Source organism: Artemia sp. Qi Xiang Cuo, chromosome 7 (genome assembly GCF_049724085.1).
Source record: "Artemia sp. Qi Xiang Cuo chromosome 7, ASM4972408v1, whole genome shotgun sequence".
Classification (NCBI taxonomy): Eukaryota; Metazoa; Arthropoda; class Branchiopoda; order Anostraca; family Artemiidae; genus Artemia; species Artemia sp. Qi Xiang Cuo.
In genome coordinates this window covers 43,004,460-43,026,323 of record NC_142800.1, presented here as the reverse complement: position 1 = coordinate 43,026,323, position 21,864 = coordinate 43,004,460, and the positions used below count along the sequence as shown (strand labels likewise).

At 33.9% G+C, this 21,864-nt stretch overlaps 1 protein-coding gene across 1 annotated transcript; it reads right to left on the bottom strand.

Moving 5' to 3' along the window:
• Positions 1–30: 30 nt before the first annotated feature.
• Positions 31–19,006, bottom strand: LOC148950297 (inositol-trisphosphate 3-kinase A-like). Its single transcript, XM_089091829.1, has 4 exons — positions 18,963–19,006; positions 11,760–11,928; positions 10,123–10,194; positions 31–1,750 (listed from the first exon to the last, which is right to left on the bottom strand). The coding sequence occupies exons 1-4, from the start codon at positions 19,004–19,006 to the stop codon at positions 1,547–1,549; spliced, it is 489 nt and encodes a 162-aa protein (XP_088947955.1). The 3' UTR covers positions 31–1,546.
• Between the last annotated feature and the right edge of the window lie 2,858 nt (positions 19,007–21,864).

Sequence of the window (21,864 nt, the reverse complement as noted above, 5' to 3'; positions counted from 1 at the left end):
TTAGAGCCTGGCAAGACTCTAGTATTTGCATCAGCCTTTTCCAATAGAGCAGGATTTAATAGTTTGATTTTCATTTCGGATAACATTATTTCGATATAGTTTAGGATTATATAAAAAAGGGGAACAGATTTGTTCATATACATTTGTCTATGCATTAACCACTGTGCAGGTTTATTCCTGTGATTTTTTGTTTAAAAAAAAAGGCTGGAATAAATTGCACTTCTTTTTTTTTAGAGAATTACTGATATACTAGTATGCCTATACCTTACGTTTTTTTATAATTTGATTAAAAAAAAACAACTATTTTTTGCGTTTGTAGGATACAGTTTTCTTCTGGAATTTTAATTTTCGACGTACCACCTTTAATTAGATGTTGTTTTCTTAGACCACATTGCCTTTCTATGACGAACAAATAAGTTTTCAAATGGCGATAAATCCATTTATTTAGACAGTGAACAAAAGGTACAAAAGACGGTCGCTGAATATGTGATCGAAATATCTGGACTTTTGTGCCTTTTTTCACTATCTAAATAAATTGATTTATCGCCATTTAAAAACTTATTTGTTTAGAATTTTAATGAATATACGACGAGTAATGTGAGGTGAATTTGCCTTTAGTTTCTTACGCAATACTACCATTAACCCTTTTGGAGAGAAAAGCAAGACATGACCTAGAAATAATAAGACCTCGCTACCAAAATAAAAAAGAGAACATTTTTTCGTAAAAAATCGCAGCTTCATTAAACATGTCACTACCTGCATTTTGGCTTTATTAAGATACATCATTTATCCTCGACATGGCGATAGAAAAGTCATTTCAACCAAGAAAACTAAACACTCGAGACAAACATGAAGAACAAATATTTGCGTTCTACAAAATTTTATAATGTTATTTACTCTATCACTAACAAATGACTAAAAAAAAGCTTTTCACAGGCCTTCCGTTTTGTGATCAATGTAGAAGCTCCAAGAAAGTATTTGATAGATTCGGTTCTATCTACAGCCACTTCTGAAATAATAACTAACCGTCGTTTTGTGAAATACTAATTTTATAGAAAAAATAAATGTAAAATCTAATCACACGTTACGATCGTTCAATGCCCAATGGAATTTTAGGGAATATTTATAAGTTTTGGCTAAAAACGATGATTTTGAACTTCATTTCACAGCGCAATTTTGCCATTTCATTTAGAATTCATTACATAGCAATTATAAAGTTCGTTATTTTACAACACTGCCAATATCGGATCCATTTCTATGGTAAGAATGTCCACATTAAAAATTATTTTCGTGTGGATGAAATTAATCTGACATTTTACCCGAAGAAAGCAAACAGGCACAGATCTAAATTCTGATAGCATTGGAACAGAAGTATTGTCATAACAGTCAGTTCAATTTTCTTCTAGCCATGTGAGTCATTTTCTTTGGGATTTGAACTTGGCCGATGTACATGAAAAAGTTGAAGTGTAGGCCCACTCCTAAACAAACAACTTTTCCTTTTCATAGCGTCAGAATTTTGGTAATTTTAAATCAACGTTGGATGGATTCAAGATTCATTTAAAACTTCTTTGAACAGCCTAATGATATTATTTAGGCCAATGAGGTAGCCGTCTTCATGATTTCCAGGTAACCAATCCGATATATGGGTCACTTCAACTCCAACTGGTAGAGGTACAGTTTTGGCAAAGTCAATAAGCCAAACGCCAGCACTTTCTGCATCGTGAACAAATAAAAGTGAGCTTCCAATAACCTGAAAAAGATTGGTAGAATGTGTTAGCCTCAGGGCAGAATGAAATATTAAAATCGTACAATTAAATCTAGATATTTTATTTTAATTGTACTATAGCGAACTAAAAACAACCCAAAAGTGACGGGTAGACTTTTTTTTTAATGATTCTAAATTCTCTCAAAACACAACAATAACATTGAAATCTAACATCTATGCAATGCAGTAATGGTATTTATTATATTATAAATGGTATTTATTATTATATTATATAAGTAATTGATGCGTTGGAAACTCAACACTCTATTTATGCTATGCATGACATCATATAAGAAAATACTTATATGATGTCATAAGAAATGCTCGTATGATGTACCAGCATAGTACATGATGTCATTTGTAGAAACCAAAATCTATGCTCAATAAATTTTCTCAGACTTCCGGCTTATCTACATCGTTTTTTTATGCGAGAACATCCCAATATACTAATTTTCCCGAAAAATATGGAGCTGTTTTCGAGAACATACATATATATATATATATATATATATATATATATATATATATATATATATATATATATATATATATATATATATATATATATATATATATATATATATATATATATATATATATATATATATATATATATATATATATATATGTATATATATATATATATATATATATATATATATATATATATATATATATATATATATATATATATATATATATATATATATATATATATATACAATTATTGCTCACTTATAAAGATAGTATTTATATATTTAGACCAGGGTACTTCGTATAGAAGGAGTCGTCGTAGAAAATTCGATAGGTGCTTCGAATTTCGAGAAGTTCTAGTGGCCTTTTTAACAGTCGAAAGCGGTTGGAGAGCAACTAGGCGTTATTAAGAGTGTTAAACTAAATGAAACACGTTATGTGTATACGGATTGCCAAATGGGCGTAACTTAGGAATGACAGTAGATTAATTTGGAACTTTCAGGAAATGATAAGGGAGATGGTCATAAAGGCAATATTTACACGCTACCACTACTACTACAACTAACACCACTACTACTGCTACCACTATTACTACTTCTACCACACTACTCCATTTACAATATCGAGGAGAAATTTGAGCTAAATCAAAAGACGCTATGTGCACTCACAATATAAAAAGAGCGTATCTAAAGAATTGATTCGGGTATGAATTTGGAACTCTCAAGAGGAAGGTCATCTGACCAAAAGGAAATATGTGCACGCTACTAATAATACAACTATCACTGCTACATTTACTACTACTACTGCAAGTGCTACTTCAACTACTGCTTGCTTCTATTGTAACTACTTGTAAGGCTAAGAGCATTGAGATGGAAATTTAAAAAAGTAAATGAAAATACAGTTTAGCAACAGGACATATCAGCAATGTCCTGGCAATAGCTAATTTTAATAAGTTAAACCTTCCAGGACTTGATAAGAGGGATGTTCAGCTGATCAAAGGCATAATACTACTCCTTCTGCTAGTACTACCGCTATTACCATACCCCAATGCCTTCTTAAGACCAGAACATAATATGCACTTTACTGAAAACAAAATAGATTTTAAATGTTTTAACTTTTTTGACTTTAATAAACTAAAGTTATTGAAACTCTAAGGAATAAATACCAGTATACGTATATTAAACTGACAATTCATGGTCATTGGTTTTTTTGTCAGTAAAGTGCAAGTTATGTTCTATTCTTAAGAAGGCATAAGGGGTATCAGCCCTACTTATCCCAATTTTTCCTCGTTTTGAGTTTGACTCGATTATTTATTGTAATTTCTGTTCGTTTTGGGTTGGAAGTTTTACGCTTGGAAAATTATTTGACTTTATTTTGGCTCAATTTTGTTGAATAGAACTATTTAGTTTTCTTGGAAAAACTTATTTTGTGGAAAAGTTTTTAAAATTAATCATAGGCAGCGCAATCGCGCTGCCTAACTAAAGAACGATGTTGGCAGAATGTATTATTTTTTGGTTTTTCCATACCAGGGCACTTTGTATCAAAGGAGTTGTTATAAAAACTTCAAAAAGAGTTCATTTAATTGGAAATTGTAGTGGCTAGTGCCCTTTTTAATAGTCGAAAGTGATAGGAAAGCAACTGCCCCCCTCCCATCATTCCCCAAAACACATCCAATCAAAATTTTGAGATAGCCATTTCAGCGTAGTTGATTTCCAGATCGAAAATATGTTTTGGAGGAGGACACTCCCAAACAACCCTCAGGGCAAGGGTTTTAAGTTATACCCTAAGGGAATGTAGGAACGAAGTTGGCACAATGTATTATATTTTATTTTTTTTCTTTAGACCAGTGCATTTTGTCTCAAAGAATTTGTCTCGGAAATTTCAGAAAGGGCTCATTCAATTTGAAATTGGAGTGGCTGGTGCGCTCTTTGATAGTCGAAAGTGATTGGAAGGCGACTAACACCCTTTCCACGGCCACCATTTCCCGAAACACATCCAATCAAAATTTTGAGATAGCCATTTTGTTCAGCGTAGTACGCTGAACCATTTTGCTCCAGATAGAAATTATGTTTTTGAGGAGGACACTCCCCCGCAGACCTCAGGGCAAGTGTTGTAAGTAATGCCCTGGGGGCATATAAGGTTTTTATAGAAGTCGTTGTCGTAGAAACTTCAAAAAGCGCTCGTTCGATTGGATATTGAAAGGGATTGTGCCGATTTCAATAGTAAAAAGTGATTGGAGTGCAACTAATCCCTCTCTCCCGCCCACCTTTTCCCCAAACACACCCAATGGAAATTTTTAGATAGCCATTTTATTCAAAGTAGTTGAAAGTTTATTAAATTAGGTCTTTAAGGATGACAACCCCTCCCCCCCCCACAACCCTAACGGCAAGGGTTGTAAGTTATGCCCTGGGAGCATGTAAGGTTTTTATAGAAAGCGATGTTTTAAAAAATCAAAAAGGGCTCATTCAATTGAAAATTGAAAGGGCTAGTGCCCTTTTAATAGTTGAAAGTGATTGGAGGACAACTAACCCTCCTCTCATGCCCACCATTTATCCAAACAAATCCAATCAACATTTTGAGATAACCATTTTGTTCAACGTTGTCGAAAGTTCTGGAAATTAGGTCTTTTAGGATGATGACCCTCTCAGAGCCCCCAGTGCAAGGGTTGGCCCTCAGTGCAAGGGTTTTAAGTTATGCCCTAGGGACATATAAGGTTTATATAGAAAATTGTTGTAGAAATTTCAAAAAGGGCTCATTTGTTAGGAAATTGAAATTGCCCTTTTTAATTGTCGAAAGTGAGTGGAGAGTAATTGACCCCCCTCTAACGCCCACCATTTCCCCAAAACACATTCGATCAAAGTTTAGAGATAGCAATTTTGTTCAATGTAGTTGAAAGTTCTGGAAACTATGTATTTAAGGATGACAGACCCCCCTGAGCCCCCAGGGCAATGGTTGTAAGTTATGCCTTGAGGGCATATAAGCTTTTTATAGATAGAGTTGTCATAAAAACTTCAAAAGTGGCTCATTCAATTGGAAATTGAGAGGGCTAGTGTCCCTTTTAATAGTCGAAAGTGATTGGAGGGCAACTAACCACCCTCTCACGCGGATCATACCCCCAAACACATCCAATCAAAATTTTCAGATAGCCATTTTGTAGTAGAAAGTTCTGGAAATTAGGTCTTTGAGGATGACAACCCCCCCCCCCCAGCCTTCAGGACAAGGGTTATAAGTTATGCCCTGGGGGCATATAAGGTTTTTATTAACTCAAAACGAGCAGAAATTAATATAAGTTGGGCTCAAAACCACTATGCTCTCCCAAGGCCAGAACATAATTTGCACTTTACTGAAAAAAATACAAATGAATGTGCATTGTCATTGTCATATATATACTGATATTTAGTAATCAAAATGTTAATATTACTTGTTTTACTAAAGTTATAAAAGTAAGAACATTTATGTTTTTTTCAGTAAAGTGCAAATTATGTTGTGGCCTTGGGAAGGCATAGGGGTTTTGAGCCCAACTTATGTTAATTTCTGCTCGTTTTGAGTTTGAGTCGCTTATTTATTGTAATTTCTGTTCGTTTTGGGTTTCATTTATTTATCGATGCTGATTTGCGGTAGTTTTACGCTTGGCAGATTATTTGATTTTATTTTTGCTCATTTTTGTTTAATGTTCTTTGCTTTTCTTTGAAAAACTTATTTTGTGGAAAAAGTTTTTTTTAATTAATCACATAATAAGTCGACCCAAAAAACAAACATAAGTTACTATGAATGAAATGATGAAATTTAAAACAGCAGAAATACTAAATGAATATTCAGGTTAAACCTACAAGGAATAAAAATTAGTAAAAACAAGTGGAACTACCACTTCTTCAAGCCCCCTAAAGGTTAGAGCGTCATTTGCGTTCTAACGAAAATGAAATGAATTTTTGAATTGTTTGTTTTTATTTGTAAACACATCGGGAAAAAAAGAAATCGACAAGCCGACCGAATTTTAGGAGAGTTTTTAGAAACAATGCTTTTTTGTTTTCAATTTACTTTTTCTGTTTTAAAGTGACATTCTTTTGTCACTATTTGTTGCTTTTAATTTCATTTCTTTCAAAAATAAGGAAGTCAAATATCCGATTAAAACTTCTAAAGAGTAAATTAGCTATTTTCTAAGCAATATGTATTTGCAAATGGATTTTCTATGCATTTGAAAAGAATGAATTTAAAGAGGAACAAATATTGACGGTAATTTATTGCAAATAGAAGCTAAAATAAAAAAAGTAAATACATAAAAAAAATCCTATTGATGTTTTTACTGAAATAGTTTTACCATTCATTTTAGGACCATTGGTTCAATAGGATCATACCTGGGGGAAAACACACACACACAAACAAATAAATAAACACGCATCCGTTATGTTTTTTCTGCCAAAAAAAAAAATACGAAAAAATTCCAAATTTTTGTCGAAAGGAGCTGGAAACCTATTGTCCGATATGGGTTGTTCTGATGTTGAATCTGTTAGTGTGATTTTCTTTAAGATCACTTGACCTTTTGGGGGTGTTTCCCCCTTTTTCGAAACTCAGGCAAATTTTCTAAGGCTCGTAGGTTTTGATGGGTAACATTAAACTTAATGATCTTTATATATTTAGATTCAGCATAAAAACCAATCCTTTTGAGGTATCAATTCTTACCAAAGTTCTGTCTTTCAGAGTTTCGGTTACTATTGGACTGTCTCGCTCCTTACTTACAGTTCGTTATCACGAGCTGTTTGATTAGAGCCAAATAAAATAAAAAACAATTTTAGTGAAAACTGTAACATTTGAATTTAATAATGACATTTGTATTTAATAATTTGTATTTGTAGTATTTGAATTTAATAAAGACTCATTAACCTCCTCCATCTTCTTGTATCCCCCCCCAGAAGTATGATCGCAAGTATTAATCTTACTGGACGAGTGGTTGTACGTACAATGTGGGTATAATGTCGAAGAATATTTCTGTTGAATGGTAATACGTGTTCTAGGTCCGATCACATCGATCGGCAGTGATCGGGGAGTGAAACTAAGCCCTCTTCTTGCATTTATTTTTATCAGTAATCCCGTCGTGGTAAAACCTGACGGTGCATTTATGTTCGAAATGTTTATTCTAATGGGAAAAATTGAAACATACAAAAACTATGCTTCCTGAGGAAAATGCAATGGAAGCACTTCTTTCTTTACTCAATCAATGCTAGTGAGTTGAATCTGGCCAGAAAGACGGAAGCCTTTAGGTTTGTTACCTATAATGTCATTCTTTAATAAGTTATACTATTTTTCCAATGAAAAATATAAAAAAAAGGTTATTTTCCAATGAAGATACCGAAATAAGGTCTTTTTCGAAATCTAGAGGGAATTTAGGGCAAGGGGGCTAATGCTCCCAACAAAACACAATAATTAGTGCGAACATCGCCGTTGAGTGGGATACTGTGTTGTTTTTCTTACGTTTTTTTTACATGTTTTCTTCTTTTCTTCCCAAATAAGGCACCTCTGTTCAGTACATTCCATAGCATACACTGGGTTAATGCCTCTAAGATAAACCGAGATAAACCTTAAAGCGCCAATTATATCATACGAATGACGCAATGCTTTGGTTTCAGCACAACAAAAGCAATTTATTTAAACGAGTTTTAAATTGACTTGAGCATGATGACTTTTGTTGGGTGGTGGCTTCTGAATTTTACTAAGTGATTTACGGCTCATTAAAAAATGGGTTTCAAACGCGCCATAAGACAACTGAACCACTTAAATAATCGTCTGTACGAAGTAAAAAGTGTATTTGGAATACTGAAATCCAACGTCCACCTCAACTATTATTAACTTAAAAAAAGACTCCGGAATAGAATTGTTTCAAGAAAAAGTAAAGAGCAACATTAAAACCAAAATCAAGCCCCGCCCTTTTGTCTACTATAAAACGTATGGGCAAACTATTGGTAATTTGCATTATTTTCGGCCCTTGTCCCATTTGGAACAGCATAGCTATCTAAAATTTTTGATTAGATGTCTTGAGGGGTTATGGGGGGAAGGAGGGCTGAAGACAAAAAGGGCATGGAAGGGGGTTATGTCCTATAATCATTTTCGACTCTTGAGCATTTTTCTATTACTCTCAAATTCATACGAAGTGGCTTCGGCAAATAAAACCTCTGGTAGTGTTCCCGATAGGGATTCAAACTTTAGATACAACTTGAATATTCAGATGAAATTTTCAATCCGTGGTCTTATGCATCGATTCTTAAACAGTATATATAAAAAATCATGGTAGATGCAGAGGAGGATATTCGGTCGAAAAGATTTAAACCGTATAAGATTTTGGGCCTCCTATGGGGCTGAGGCTATCCTGTCCCCTTTTGCGGACACAATAAAACAAAGACAGAGTTTACTCCATCATTCTGTTAAAAGGTTCTATTCCTACACTTTTTAATTTGTTAGTTAACTAATTTATTTGAAACCCACACATACAAAAAACAGTATAAATGTGGAATAACAATAAAAAAATTAATGTGTTTAAATAACTGCATCTCAAGGTTATTATATACAAAAAAATTGTCGTTGTCTTTAGAAACATAGTGGTCTTTAAATTTAAATTAATTTAGAATTGGTTTATTCCAAAAATAATTTTTTCCATGATAAAAGTAAAGATCTATATCAAGCAAAAGACGAATAGAAACAAACTAAAATTTTAAACCTAAAATGAACACAAATTACTGTCAATGAATGGATGAAACCCAAAAAGAAGAGAAACTACAATAAATAATCGAATTAAACTTAAAAGGAACAGAAATTACAACAAACAGGAGTAGGGCTAACGCTCCGTTAGGTTAACGCTTTCTAAAGTAGGGTTAACGCTTTCTAAAGGACAGAGTGTCCTTTGCGCTTTACTGGATCCACACCTGAAGCGGAGCAGTGTCAAAATTAGCCGCTTTGCTCTGAAAACGAGGCTTTTTTTAATGTGAAATGTACGTCATAGTGATTAGTGTGTGAGGGCCGAGGGCACAATCAAAGTGAATTCCCTGTCACGACGGTCGAGGAAGCCACTTTCCGAAAGTAGCAAGCTGTGGGAGGCAACAAAAAGCCAATGAAGCCCAATTTTCATAACAAAATAACGACGAAGGCGCTTATAATTTCAAAACTGTCACATTGTTCGGAGTACCATGTTATTCAAGCGACTTTTCTACCTTGCAACACGACAATAAAATAGTGAAGTTGCTGGGACTTTACTTTTTTTTTCTTTTATCATGTCCCCCCTCTCTGTCGCATCAGGACGTTTACTGATGCACCAAAAGTGAAATTATTTTAAAGATATTAAGGCAGGAATAAGTGATGCTAAAATCTTACAATATTTCGGCAACTCTAGCTCATTCTATAAGCATAAACCTAAGCAAATAACCTGGCCTGACCTGATCTATGACAACATAAGTATACTGAATATGCTAAAAGAAAAGCTGAATAAGAATATGCTGAATATACTTTGATGTTCGTTTGGGGTTCTGGCGTAAAGAAAGTCAGCTTTTCCTCAAAAAACGAAAAAACCAAAAGAGATAAAAAAAACGTAGTAGCCTATTAGGGACTCCTAACTCCACTCTAAAATGAAGGGTATGGAATCAAACTGAAACTAATGAAATAATAATAATTAAAAAGGTGAAGATCTATCAAAACATAGGAGAGTAGCAATAATCATAATCAAAACCGTAACTTTCTTTTAGAACTTTTACATTACTTAACAAAGCATTGAGCAAATTTAGAAATATAGCTATTTTCTGAAAGTTTAGTAAATTATGGATTCAGTCTTTTTCTACAAAAAGTAGAACAAATTGCAACTTTTCTCAATCTTTCCAATAGAAACTTTGCAGTTTACTTACTTCATGGGCTGAAAAAAAATCGGAGATCATCAGAGCTTCCTTGATGAATGATAAACGATGTATGTACTTTTCCTAGAATTAAAAAGATTTCAATGAATCGAATATAAAATATAGAAAAGAGATCTTAGAGTAATTAAAAAATGTGATTTAAGCGTCAAATTTTTCTATGGTTTTTAATTTGATTTTGACTCCTAAATTTAAAAATTGACATTCTAAAAATTGACATGCTAGAAGAAATAGAGGCACTAACATTTAAATCCGAATGGGATAGCTTAATTTAAAGTATTTGGTTCTTAGTTACTTTCATTTTTCAAAGAATTAATTCAAAAACCGTTTCAAAATAGAGCCTTTCAAAGAAAATATAGTCACGACAGAAAGCATCACAAACAACAGTGGCCTCACCACCCCTCAAATCCCCTAAGGCTAACGTGTCATTTGTGTTTTACGAAAAAATAATGAATGGTTCAAATACGACTGCTACTAGTACTACCAAATCACTGCAGCTCCCCGTCCCCTGAGGTCAGCAGAGCTGAACAGCTTCCTCACCTATGTAAAACACAGATTTCTTGCCTGTGTAAAAACTAGTTTCGTTTGAATTGGATACTTCATGGATTACTCGGCAAACTATCAATAGTCATTGCCAATGCTACAGTAGGCCAGCCCGCTTAAAGATAATTTGAATTGAACTTTTTGAATTTTTCAACTTTCTTTTTTCGAATTATTGGAGAGCTACTTCTCAAACACAAGGGTGGTTGAACTTCTCAAACACAAGGGTGGCTGAACTTCTCAAACACAAGGGTGGCTGAACTTCTCAGATACAGGGGTGGTTGAATTGGAATAAGAATAATTTTTAAAGCACTATAAAACTATGGAGGAGGTAGCCCCCCTCCTGATACACGAAATAATTTCTTTAAATTATAACTTTCAATATCACTCTTTACTTTCTTTTGAGAACACATTTTAGCTTTATTTAATTTAATGAAAATGTCTGTTTTGAAACATGAAGATCTTTACCCCCGTATTTTTTTAAGCCTTGGAGCGTTGAAAGAGAGAAATTCTGAACACCTCTGTGTTTCTGGTGGAAAAAGAAAATAGCAAGAAATGGGTGTCATTTTAGAAGAAAATAGAACCACATAATGTTAATATAGCACTTGTTGAATTATAAGTTTACTTACCTAAAGAAAACTATGACATTTTCTTAAGCAAACACAAGGTGTCTAGATGATTATTTTACTTAAAGTGACTAACTTTATTTCGTGCTGGAAAAAAACAAAACCTTGGACGTACTGAACATAAAAAATAACAAGTACAATAATTTAGGCATTTTGGCTCAAAATGGACTTGGGTCTGTAATTTCATAATGGAGTATAATTATGTGTTTTTTTCAATATTTTGTTAGAAAAAATTTCCATTCAAACTTTGATTTCTTTTTTAATATTAGAAACACTTGAAGATGGTTGTTTTCAGGCTAGAATTTTTTAGATATTTTATCTACTATCAAATCTGATTTACAATGAACCAAATTATCGTTATAGATGTTCAATGACAATGCGTTTTCCGATAAAAATAATAGTCAATCGAAGTTATTCCATGTCTTAATTGACTTAACCACTAAACTATAAGTTTAACAAAATTACCAAAATCCTTGTATTATTCCCAGTAAATTTTCTGAAAGAACTTTTTATGGACTCTCGATCTTTCATTATTCGAAATTCCCTTGTAGATGCTCCTTCCAAATGCCTCATCCCTTCTATTCGAAATCCAAGAACGGAACTAGAAGAAATTGTCTCACGCCATAGCATGTACCTGAAAGATACACTACGGAATAAAATAAAGTTTAGAAAAGATCCGGTTCTGAGATATAGATACGGCTGAAAACCAAGTTAGGCAAGGCTTTGTCAGATCTGGACCTATTCAGTAAAACATCGGATAAAGTAACAATGATCAAGCAAAAATTATTTGAAATATTGCTGAGAATATAGCATATGCACCAAAAAATTATGCAGGGTGCCATTTGAATATCTTGGAGGGCCTACTCCCAAAAACAGGACTCCCTCTAACTGGCCCTTCCAGCATTGCAATTTAAATTTGCTCTAGCTCCGCTCACTATTGTATATATATATATATGTATATAAATATATATATATATATATATATATATATATATATATATATATATATATATATATATATATATATATATATATATATATATATATATATATATATATATATATATATATATATATATATATATATATATATATATATATATATATATATATATATATATATATATATATATATATATATATATATATATATATATATATATATATATATATATATATATATATATATATATATATATATATATATATATATATATATATCACCAAGCGAAGCTTGTTCCCCTAGTACTTTATATTTAAACAGGAAGAAAGTTTCACATCAAAGTGTTCGTGGTAACGAAGTGTAAATAAAGAGTAACATATCTCACTGCCAACCAAGACTGTAGAAAACGGAATTTTGATACTAATACATGCATCAAAAAAATCAGGTTTCAATTGTGACTTTAAATATATTTATTTTACTAAATTCAGTTCTATGTATCAAAAGTTACGCGCCTGATAAAATTTGGCTGATTTTTAAAAAAAGGCGAAAAGACCCCCTAAAAATTATAGAACCTTAATGAAAATCACACCATCATATTCAGCGTATCAGAGAACCAGACTGTAGAGGTTTCAAGCTCCTATCTACAAAAATGTGGAATTTTACATTTTTTGCCAGAAGAAAGATCACGGATGCGTGTTTATTTGTTTGTTTTTTTGTTTGTTTTACCCAGGGGTAATCGTATCGACCCAGTGGTCCTAGAGTATCAGGGGAGGGCTCATTGGAACGGAAATTAAAAGTTCTAGGGGCCTTTTTAAGTGACCAAAAAAAATGGAGGGCAACTACGCCCCCTCCCACGCTTATTTTTTTCCCAAAGTCACCCGATCAAAATTTTGAGATAGCCATTTTGTTCAGCATGGTCGAAAATATGATAAATATGTCTTATAGGATGACTTAATCCCCCGAAGTTCCCAGAGGGAGGGCTAAAAGTTATGAACTTTACCCAATGTTAACATATAGCATTGGTTATTTGGAAGTATACAGAAGTTTTCAGGAGGTTTTTTTTCTGGTATTGGGAGGGAAGGGTGGGTCGGTGTTTATGTTGGAGGATCTGTTCATGAAGGAAGTTTTCATGGGGGAAGGGAAATTGCCATGAAGGGGGCGCCGGATTTGCCAGCATTATTTATTGGTTATTGGGAAGTATACAACCATTTTCAGGAAGGATTTTTTCTGGAGGGGGGGGGGCTAGAGGAGGGGTTACTCTGGAGAAGATGTCCGTGGAGGATTTTTCTTTGGGGTAAGGGACATTTATATGAAGGGGGCGCCGGATTTCCAAGCATTATTTAAAAACGATCAGAAATTAAATAAAAAAACAAGTTTTTCAACTGAAATATAAGAAGGAATATTAGAACTTAAAACGAACAGAAATTATAACGTATGTGAGGGGGTTCTCCCCCAAGTCAATACCTCACTCTTTACCCTACAGTTTTTTTTTAGTGCTTTCAAAAGAGCTATCTATTCTAATTAAACGGCCTTTATGATTCAGGGGTTTGTGAATTAAATTTTTTTTTTAACTTTTAACTTAAATAGGGTGTTTTTGAATACGGGGAGACCCCCCTAATATACTTAATAAAATATGAGCTATAAAAAAAAAAACAATAAAAAAACAAGCAATATGGCTCAATGGTAATCAAAACTTTTAAAAACGGAATGTTGATGTCAATGAATGTATCAAAAGAATGGGTTTAAAATTTTGATTCTAAATATACAAATTTTATTAAGTTTAGTATTACTCATCAAAGGCTACGAGCCTGAGAAAATTTACTCGATTTTTTAAAGAGGGGCCCCTACAAGTGAAAGAATTTTAATGAAAATCACACCGTCAGATTCAGCGTATCAGAAAACCTTATTACATAGGTTTCAAGCTTATATCTGCAAAAATCTGTAACTTTGTATTTTTTGCCAGAAGAAAAATATACGAATATAGAAGTTAGTTACGTAAGTTAATTTGTAAAGACATCCATTTAGTAAAAGAAAAGTAAAATTTTTATGCAAATAAAAGCTGCATCAACTAAAAAACGATCAGAAATTAAATAAAAAAAACAAGTTTTTTAAACTGAAAGTAAGGAGCGACATTAAAACTTAAAACGAATAGAAATTATTAGTAGTAAGGGGATAATAGATTGAAAACCTACAAGAAAACCCACAGTAAGGCCATATAAGATTGAAAACCAACATGCACTTTCACAAGCCTGAGGCATGGATATGTGTGTATATTTTCAAGCAATTGGGTTACCAGGGTCATTTGCAAAGAGGTATCATTTCTATAGAAGCTATAGCAATTTGAAATATCATATGGAATTTGCTTGAAGCTATATACTTTGCGTACGCCCCCGTACCAAACAGGTTTTTCTGGTAGTCCTATTCTACTGCTCATAACACCTTTGCCAAGAGGAAGGAGTATAACTTGATTGGTGATTAGGATTTGAATAAAAGGAATAGTTTTCTTTACAATTCATATTAGTAAGAGAGTTGAATTCAAATGTAATAGTTTTTATTTGCAAAGATATTAGTGAAGAAAAAAAAATGAGTGGTGCATTTACATTATTGGAGATTAATTATGGAACCGACAGCAGCAGCAGCAACGATATAAGAGTACATAATGTATCTTTTGAAATAACCACTGTCTGTAGACTATGTCTTGAATGGGACACTATGTATGCTAGATAAGTTATATAATTAAGCAAATTTAAGCAGGAGGAGCAGCTGTCTTTTGCTGGAAAAGTAAATATTCTCCATATAAATAAACTTCGGTCAGCATTAGATTTCATATCGAAATATATTGATGAGAACAAAATGCATCAGTGAATATTATTATTGTAATTATGATGAATAAAACTGTTTCTAAATCAATGGTATTTTTTCTTTTTCTATAGTAGAAAAGCGTATATTTTCTAGAGTATAAAAAAGGAATTCTGGTTAGTCTGAAGTTGATCGTGAGAGAGTTAGGACTAAAAAAAAAAAAAAAATGGATAGATTCGATAAAGATCGAATCATGAGGAATCTATTTCTTATGTAAAAAAATTTAATTATATACTAAGATTTTATGGAATTTTCTATTAAAAGGAATATATTTTCTCGAGGAATGCTTGTCGATATAATGAAAACTGATTCTCCATCATTAGACTATTGTATGAAGCTTCTACATCGTGGTCCAAATGCATTTACACAATTTATTGATTTATTGATCACGACACGACAAAATGATATTGTGGATATGCTTTTAAACATTAGTTTTTAGAAATTTAGGACTTTTTTCATAATAAAGATAGTGCTCAAGGATGATTTACTCCTCTCTCTCTATCTCAGGCAATTTTTTTTGTTGCTAGCTCAGTTTCATTGTGGTAGTGAGAGTGTCAACACATGAAAAAATGTTCCATACATGTCCGTTATGTATGTACTCACTGGGCAGCTGGTCATCATGTGAGAATTGCAAAATGATTGAGGAGTATGATGAAAAGTGTAGATTATGCAACCCGTGTAAATTGCATAGAGGATATGCTGTACAAATTAAAGGTTGTACTTCCTGTCTTGAAGAGGTGCGTGACTCTCACCCTAGAGGCCAGCTATGCTCCAATTGTCATTATGATAAATGTAATCAGTGGGAGAGTACATATCCCGGTATGATTGGAAAGAATCCTAAGCGTGATTTTAGTTTATTGCTACGAGATTGGTATCGTCGTGGTTTTAGATTGTTCTTGGAGGAGGAACCGGGTCAACGATTCAACTGGTGGAACAACTAAAGAATATGGTTTCTACGTCATCGTTGTGAAGATAATGGATGTTTTGATTATAGACCCACTGTTTTTTATTTGGCTGTGCCAAAAGTTGAGTCGAAACTTGAGAACACTGGTTGTAAAATTGCTTCGAATAGACAAATTGAAACATGTGAATTCTATAGAAAGAATGAGAATAGTATGATTGACTATACAAAGAGAGATGACAAGAGTGAAGTCACTCTCTACTGTAGAAAATATGATCCTGAAATTGCAGTACATCAGGATCAGTACACGGTGAATTCAGATAATATACCTGCACAAGTTGTTGTCGACAAATACCTAGTATTGGATGAAATCTAAATAGTAGAAAAGTCATTTTATCATGTATATAAATTTTTTTTTTTTATTAATAAACAATTTCACATACATCTTTAGAACATTTTATTCTCAGGGAACTAAAATCAATATTAAATACACTTGTAAGTATATTCTCCACTAGAAAGTCGTTCAATCGAGGTACGTCAACGTAGATGTTGAGAAACTGCTTGTAGGTATAGCCACGACATCTGAACATGAAATAGAGTAGTGCATGAAAGCCACATGTCTTAGTTGTTAAATCCTGTACTCTTCGTTGATTTTGAATAATGGTTTTCGCACTGCTTTAAATAAAGTTGCTGATGTATGGAACGTATAATTTATACGATAGGCCAAGAAGATCAAAAAATTCAATATTCTTTGCTGTTTGAAAGATGCATAGCCAATGACCGGTCTTTAAAGTTGATTGACTGCTATTAACAATGATTAGGGTGTTTTTCACACTTGGAATTTGATCAATGAAGTCCGAGGGAATGCAATAGGACTTGTACTGGGACATGTATGGATCCATACTAAATACGTTGATTATTTGGTTTGTGTTCATAGTTCTAGGTCTAGTAGAACACTGCCTTCGGGCGTGATTTCCCAATAGGTTTCAAATTGACTCAGTGATATTAGCGTAATACTCTCAGTCAGAGCATTGGCAAATGTACACTCTAAACGTACATTCCCAGTTCGTACTGTGCTCATATCCTGTGTGCCTGACAAGTCCAAAACAATAGCCCCATGATTTTTTTAAAAAATTGAATCGGTTACTCCATTTTCAAATAGTTGAGAGTCATGATCTAGGCATTGCATGGTCAACTCGTACAGAGTTCTAGAGGATTGTTTGTCAAATGATAAAGTGTACAGTGGACTACCATTCACTTTGCACACGAGGCTAGATAGACCGAAAAAATTAAAATCGTGGGAGGATTCAGTCCAGGATCCAACGGCACTGACACTCTTCACAAAGCCCAATGCCAATTTTGAAGGGATTTCTCCATTGATAAATGATGAATCGCTAAAGCTACGAGAGCCGTTGGCAATGTGACGTTGATTGGTGATTGTATGGGGGACAAGAAGTTTAATGGTGTTACCATTGGCTCTTAGCTTTTCCACTGCCAATGCAACAGAGCTCATAACTTGTTGTTTTCAGACGTGGAGAATTGCCGATGTGATAATGCCATTTGCATCAGGTGCTGCAGGAAGTTTTTTTCTAAAAATGAAATTCAATGGGGCCATCTGTCACTTTATGTCAATCTTGACATTTGAGGGTAGCCATTGGGATATATTGAATATCTCATGATTTAATTTTCCAACTAGATGATACTCCTGGGTCACTGCAGTAGTCAACTCACCGTCAGTATCAACACCTGTTCGATATTCATAGCCTAATGACTGTCCTCTCAACTCCTTGTAAGCCTTTGGGGTCATCATCATAAATTGTATGTAGCTTCCATAGTTTGATAAATTATTGCTAGTGCTCACTAATGTTCCATTAATAAATACATTAATTTGTTTGAATAGGTTGTGAAGAATACAGTTTTCATAGGAGAGACCATCGCCGGCATTGGGAGTTGTATTATCTTACTATTTCTTCATCACAACATTTAGATGAATAAATGTTGACGACAAATCAATGAAATATTCTTTATTGGAAAATATCTGAAAGTGTATATTTTCCGAAAGGAGTTATTGGGGATGAAATTGTTCATAGTAGCCATACTTGACACTGACATCAACATTTTCAGCATTGAATAGATTCAATGAGGAACTGATTGATGGATATGATTTCTTGTGGGGGAGATAAGTCATCCTAAGAGAAGAAATCCTTATTTGATCTAACAATCTTTTTCTTTTTCTTCTTCTGCGGCTTATTGATCTTCCTTGTTTTATTTCTCAAAGTCCTTTTTGATGTTCTTTGCTTCCTGTCTGGGTGGAGACTGATGAGTGAATGACGCGAACGCATCCTTTTCAACCCCTCCCCATTTTGTTGAGATTTTAATTGTTCACCAACGGCTCTTGCTGAAGATCTAATATTTTTCTTAACACTCTCATTAAAATTCTTACCTAACCCCTAATCCTGCACTTATGAGGCAGAAAAATACTACGCAGCAGGTTCAAGATATTTTCTGGCAAGGGGTAGTGGAGAACGAAATAGCCTAGCAAACCAGCTACCAAGGCCGTAGCCAGATATTGTAGTACGACCCTTGTAGTATTCCAATCCATTGCCTATTTGACGTGGACTCAAAGCACCGAGATAACAGTCAATATCGGGACAGATAAATGGAATTCTTCTATTGTTCATTTTAGGTTATTGTACCGTCGTCGTTGACAATGGGTCGAAAATGACATGTAATCACTCCTAGGCCTTTTATATCGGCAAAAGGATCACCCAATTCACTTCTGAGCGTTAATTGACAGATTTCTAAATATTAATTGTTAACGTGAACATGTAGATGTCGCTGTATGGGAGATTAGTGAACAATTTCGTAATCAATTTTTTCTCAAATATATTATTGGAGGAAGGTATTTGAATTAATAAATCTTAATTTTTACAAAAAAGATTCGTATAGAACAGAGAAAGAGTACGAGGCAACACCAGGTGGATTATCAGCAAAAATAACTTGATCCATCCCGTAAACGGTGCCAGTATTTTTCCCATGGATCCTATTCTGTTTGAAGCCAAGAATATCTCTCAGGTTGTCATTGAGAATAATTGTTTCAGTTTCAACAGGTGAGCTAATGTAAATCCTATCATTTTCCAATGAATAATTAAAATGGAATGTACCATTCCGACGATCTGAGAATTTTCTATTGATTGTACGACACAAATCCCCCATGTTATCATATTCAATATATTTCAATCCGACATGTGGATAGTCACGAGATTTAAGTGCTTCAACCCATTCATAGTCGGCATACTCCAACCAGTGCGTAGTCCAGTCAAATGGTAAAACTTTTATATCATGCACACGATCCTTTCTCAGGATGTCATAGGTATTTTCGAGAATACAGTCGACAAGAGACACTTCATATGCACCATCAACATTGATGGCGGGGGAGAGTTTTGTCCAAAAATCACTTGTCGTATTCAAGTCATTGTAGAGAGGATCGGAAACGTTGGACATGAAAGTTACATAGAAATCATGGGGCATTGTCAATATCTTCAACACCGATTCAAGAATCAAAATCAGAGTTGTATCCTAGCCACCGAACAATTAACTGTTTCTTACCCCCTCAAGTACGTGTCTTTAATATCTTTTCAATTTGATAGATTTCAATAGAATTTTTTACTTTTTGCAATTCATAATTATAAAAGCTGCCGAGAATCTCCTCATCCTTTGTATCACGCAGGTGATAAGCTATGGGTATAGTGTCTAGGATTTTTTACACTTTAAAAAGTTTGGTGGACCATAAGTAATTCCCTTTTCAAAAACATTAGTTGTTCTATTAATTCGAATTGTATCACCAACATTGAATTTATTTTTCATCTTCTTGACAGCCGACGATTCATTGGAATACTATTTAAAAAAGGTGTCAAGTGCGTAATGATCAGAATGATGAAACTCTATTGGCGTAGAGTTGGACAACGATTGATGACGTCGTTGATTATAAATCAACATGATTTTATCAAGATCATGAATAAAAGCCGATGTATTTTTCAATGTACAATACCTTGAAATTAAAAGTCGAATAGTTATTATCAATCGTTCGGCCATTGCGGCCTTTATTGGACTATGACTTTGATAGAGCAGTGTATTATATTTTTCTAGTAGTTTCGCAGAATGGAGATTAACAAATTCACTACCGCGATCCGTTTGAATTTTTTTTATATGAATCCTGTTCAAGAATACTTTCAATGACCTGAGCAACTTCAACACCCCTCTTTGATTCCAAGGGTATTGCATATGCATAGCGACTATAAACACTGATTGCAAGTAGAATGCACTTGTACAGTGTATTGTGACGTCTTTGAAACTCATCTAGAGTCAGGAGATCTGCTTGCATTATATGCAATGGGTAAAAGGCTTTAGTTTTTCGATATTGATTAGCAAAAGGTCTATTATTTCTGTGCAGAGTGTAACTGGAGTCATTTTTTAGAGATTCTTTGACACTTTTAGCTCGAAAACCAATGACCTCGGAAAGAAAGGTGGGTGAACTTAAACTTACCGACCCGCCAATATTTTCATAAATACCTTTCAGAACTTCATCCATTATGAATGTTAATAAGTTGTGTAACGTCTGCTAGCCTTTTGTATACTGGCTGTTGGTGGTGGGGGTGGTGAGGTTGATTTGATACGTCTTCGCTTTTGTCTAGCTATCAGCGGTGTGCTAGTATTTTCCAAAATTGATTTAAAATCTTCTTCTTCAAGTTTATTTTTTAATGGTTCATTAGTGTTGTTGTTGATGATGATGATGCATGTTCATTTAATTTTTTTAGAATTTGTCTATTGCCAATAAGACTTTTGGGGAAGTTTAATGTATTTAGAAAGTTGTATAGAAGAGTGTCAAATGATAATAGCCCTTTACGATTTGTAACCATATCATAGATTAAATCAAGTAGATTATAGCTCTTACCCTGAATTATAATCCCTGTCCCATTGCTCTCAACTTGAATGTTATCACTTTCCAAGAGATAGGCTAGGATTCGTGTGAGGTTTTCAAGATATTATTTGGGCCATATATTTACAAATTTAAATACAATTGAATCCAAATCCCCCGTCTTTAATTGTGTTCCAGCAGCAGCAGACTCTTGAGGAGATGATTCTTTTTTGGGGTCAGCAGCAGCAGCAGTGGGCTTCGACTGATAGGACCTGTGTTTGTCCTCTCAGAAAAGTGAATCTTGAAGTAAAAGCAGTTTTTTATCATCCTCAGTATTCTTATTTTCAAGGAATTTACTCAGATTGTTCTCAAAGTGTTCGACTGGCGAGAGAGTGAGTTTTATTGAAGTCACTTAGTAGGGCTTTGCCATTGTTTCTCTTTAGACAAAACTTTTTACAAGTCGTGCAATTATTGGTAGTAAAAGTGTGAAAAAGCTACCGCCCGCCTGAAGAAGTCATTCCCTTTTAAAATTCTTTCATTTCTTCTTAGAAGTCCATGTACATACAATGCAACTATGTTGCTTTGCCTGTTGCTTAACTACTTCTGGCACTTGAGAATTACCCTCGATCGAATTTAAAAAAAGTTTGGATATTAGATTAATGAAATCGTTGCCAATACCGTGTTTGAGTATTGCTTTCCTAAGCGGAGGTTTTGAAGTGCTTAGAACTGAAAACAAATGTCTATTTTCATGTAGGTTCTTCAGTGTCATGATAGCAACTAATAGGTCTTTTTCGTGTTCACGGGGAGATATACTGTAATTTCATTGTCAAAAATATCTGTGACTACACGCAGATCCTCGGGTGTATTTTGATTAAGATCCAATAGGATGTAGCCATATGGTTTATTGGTTACCTGATTATATGCTGAGAGCAGAAATTCGGGGGCTCCT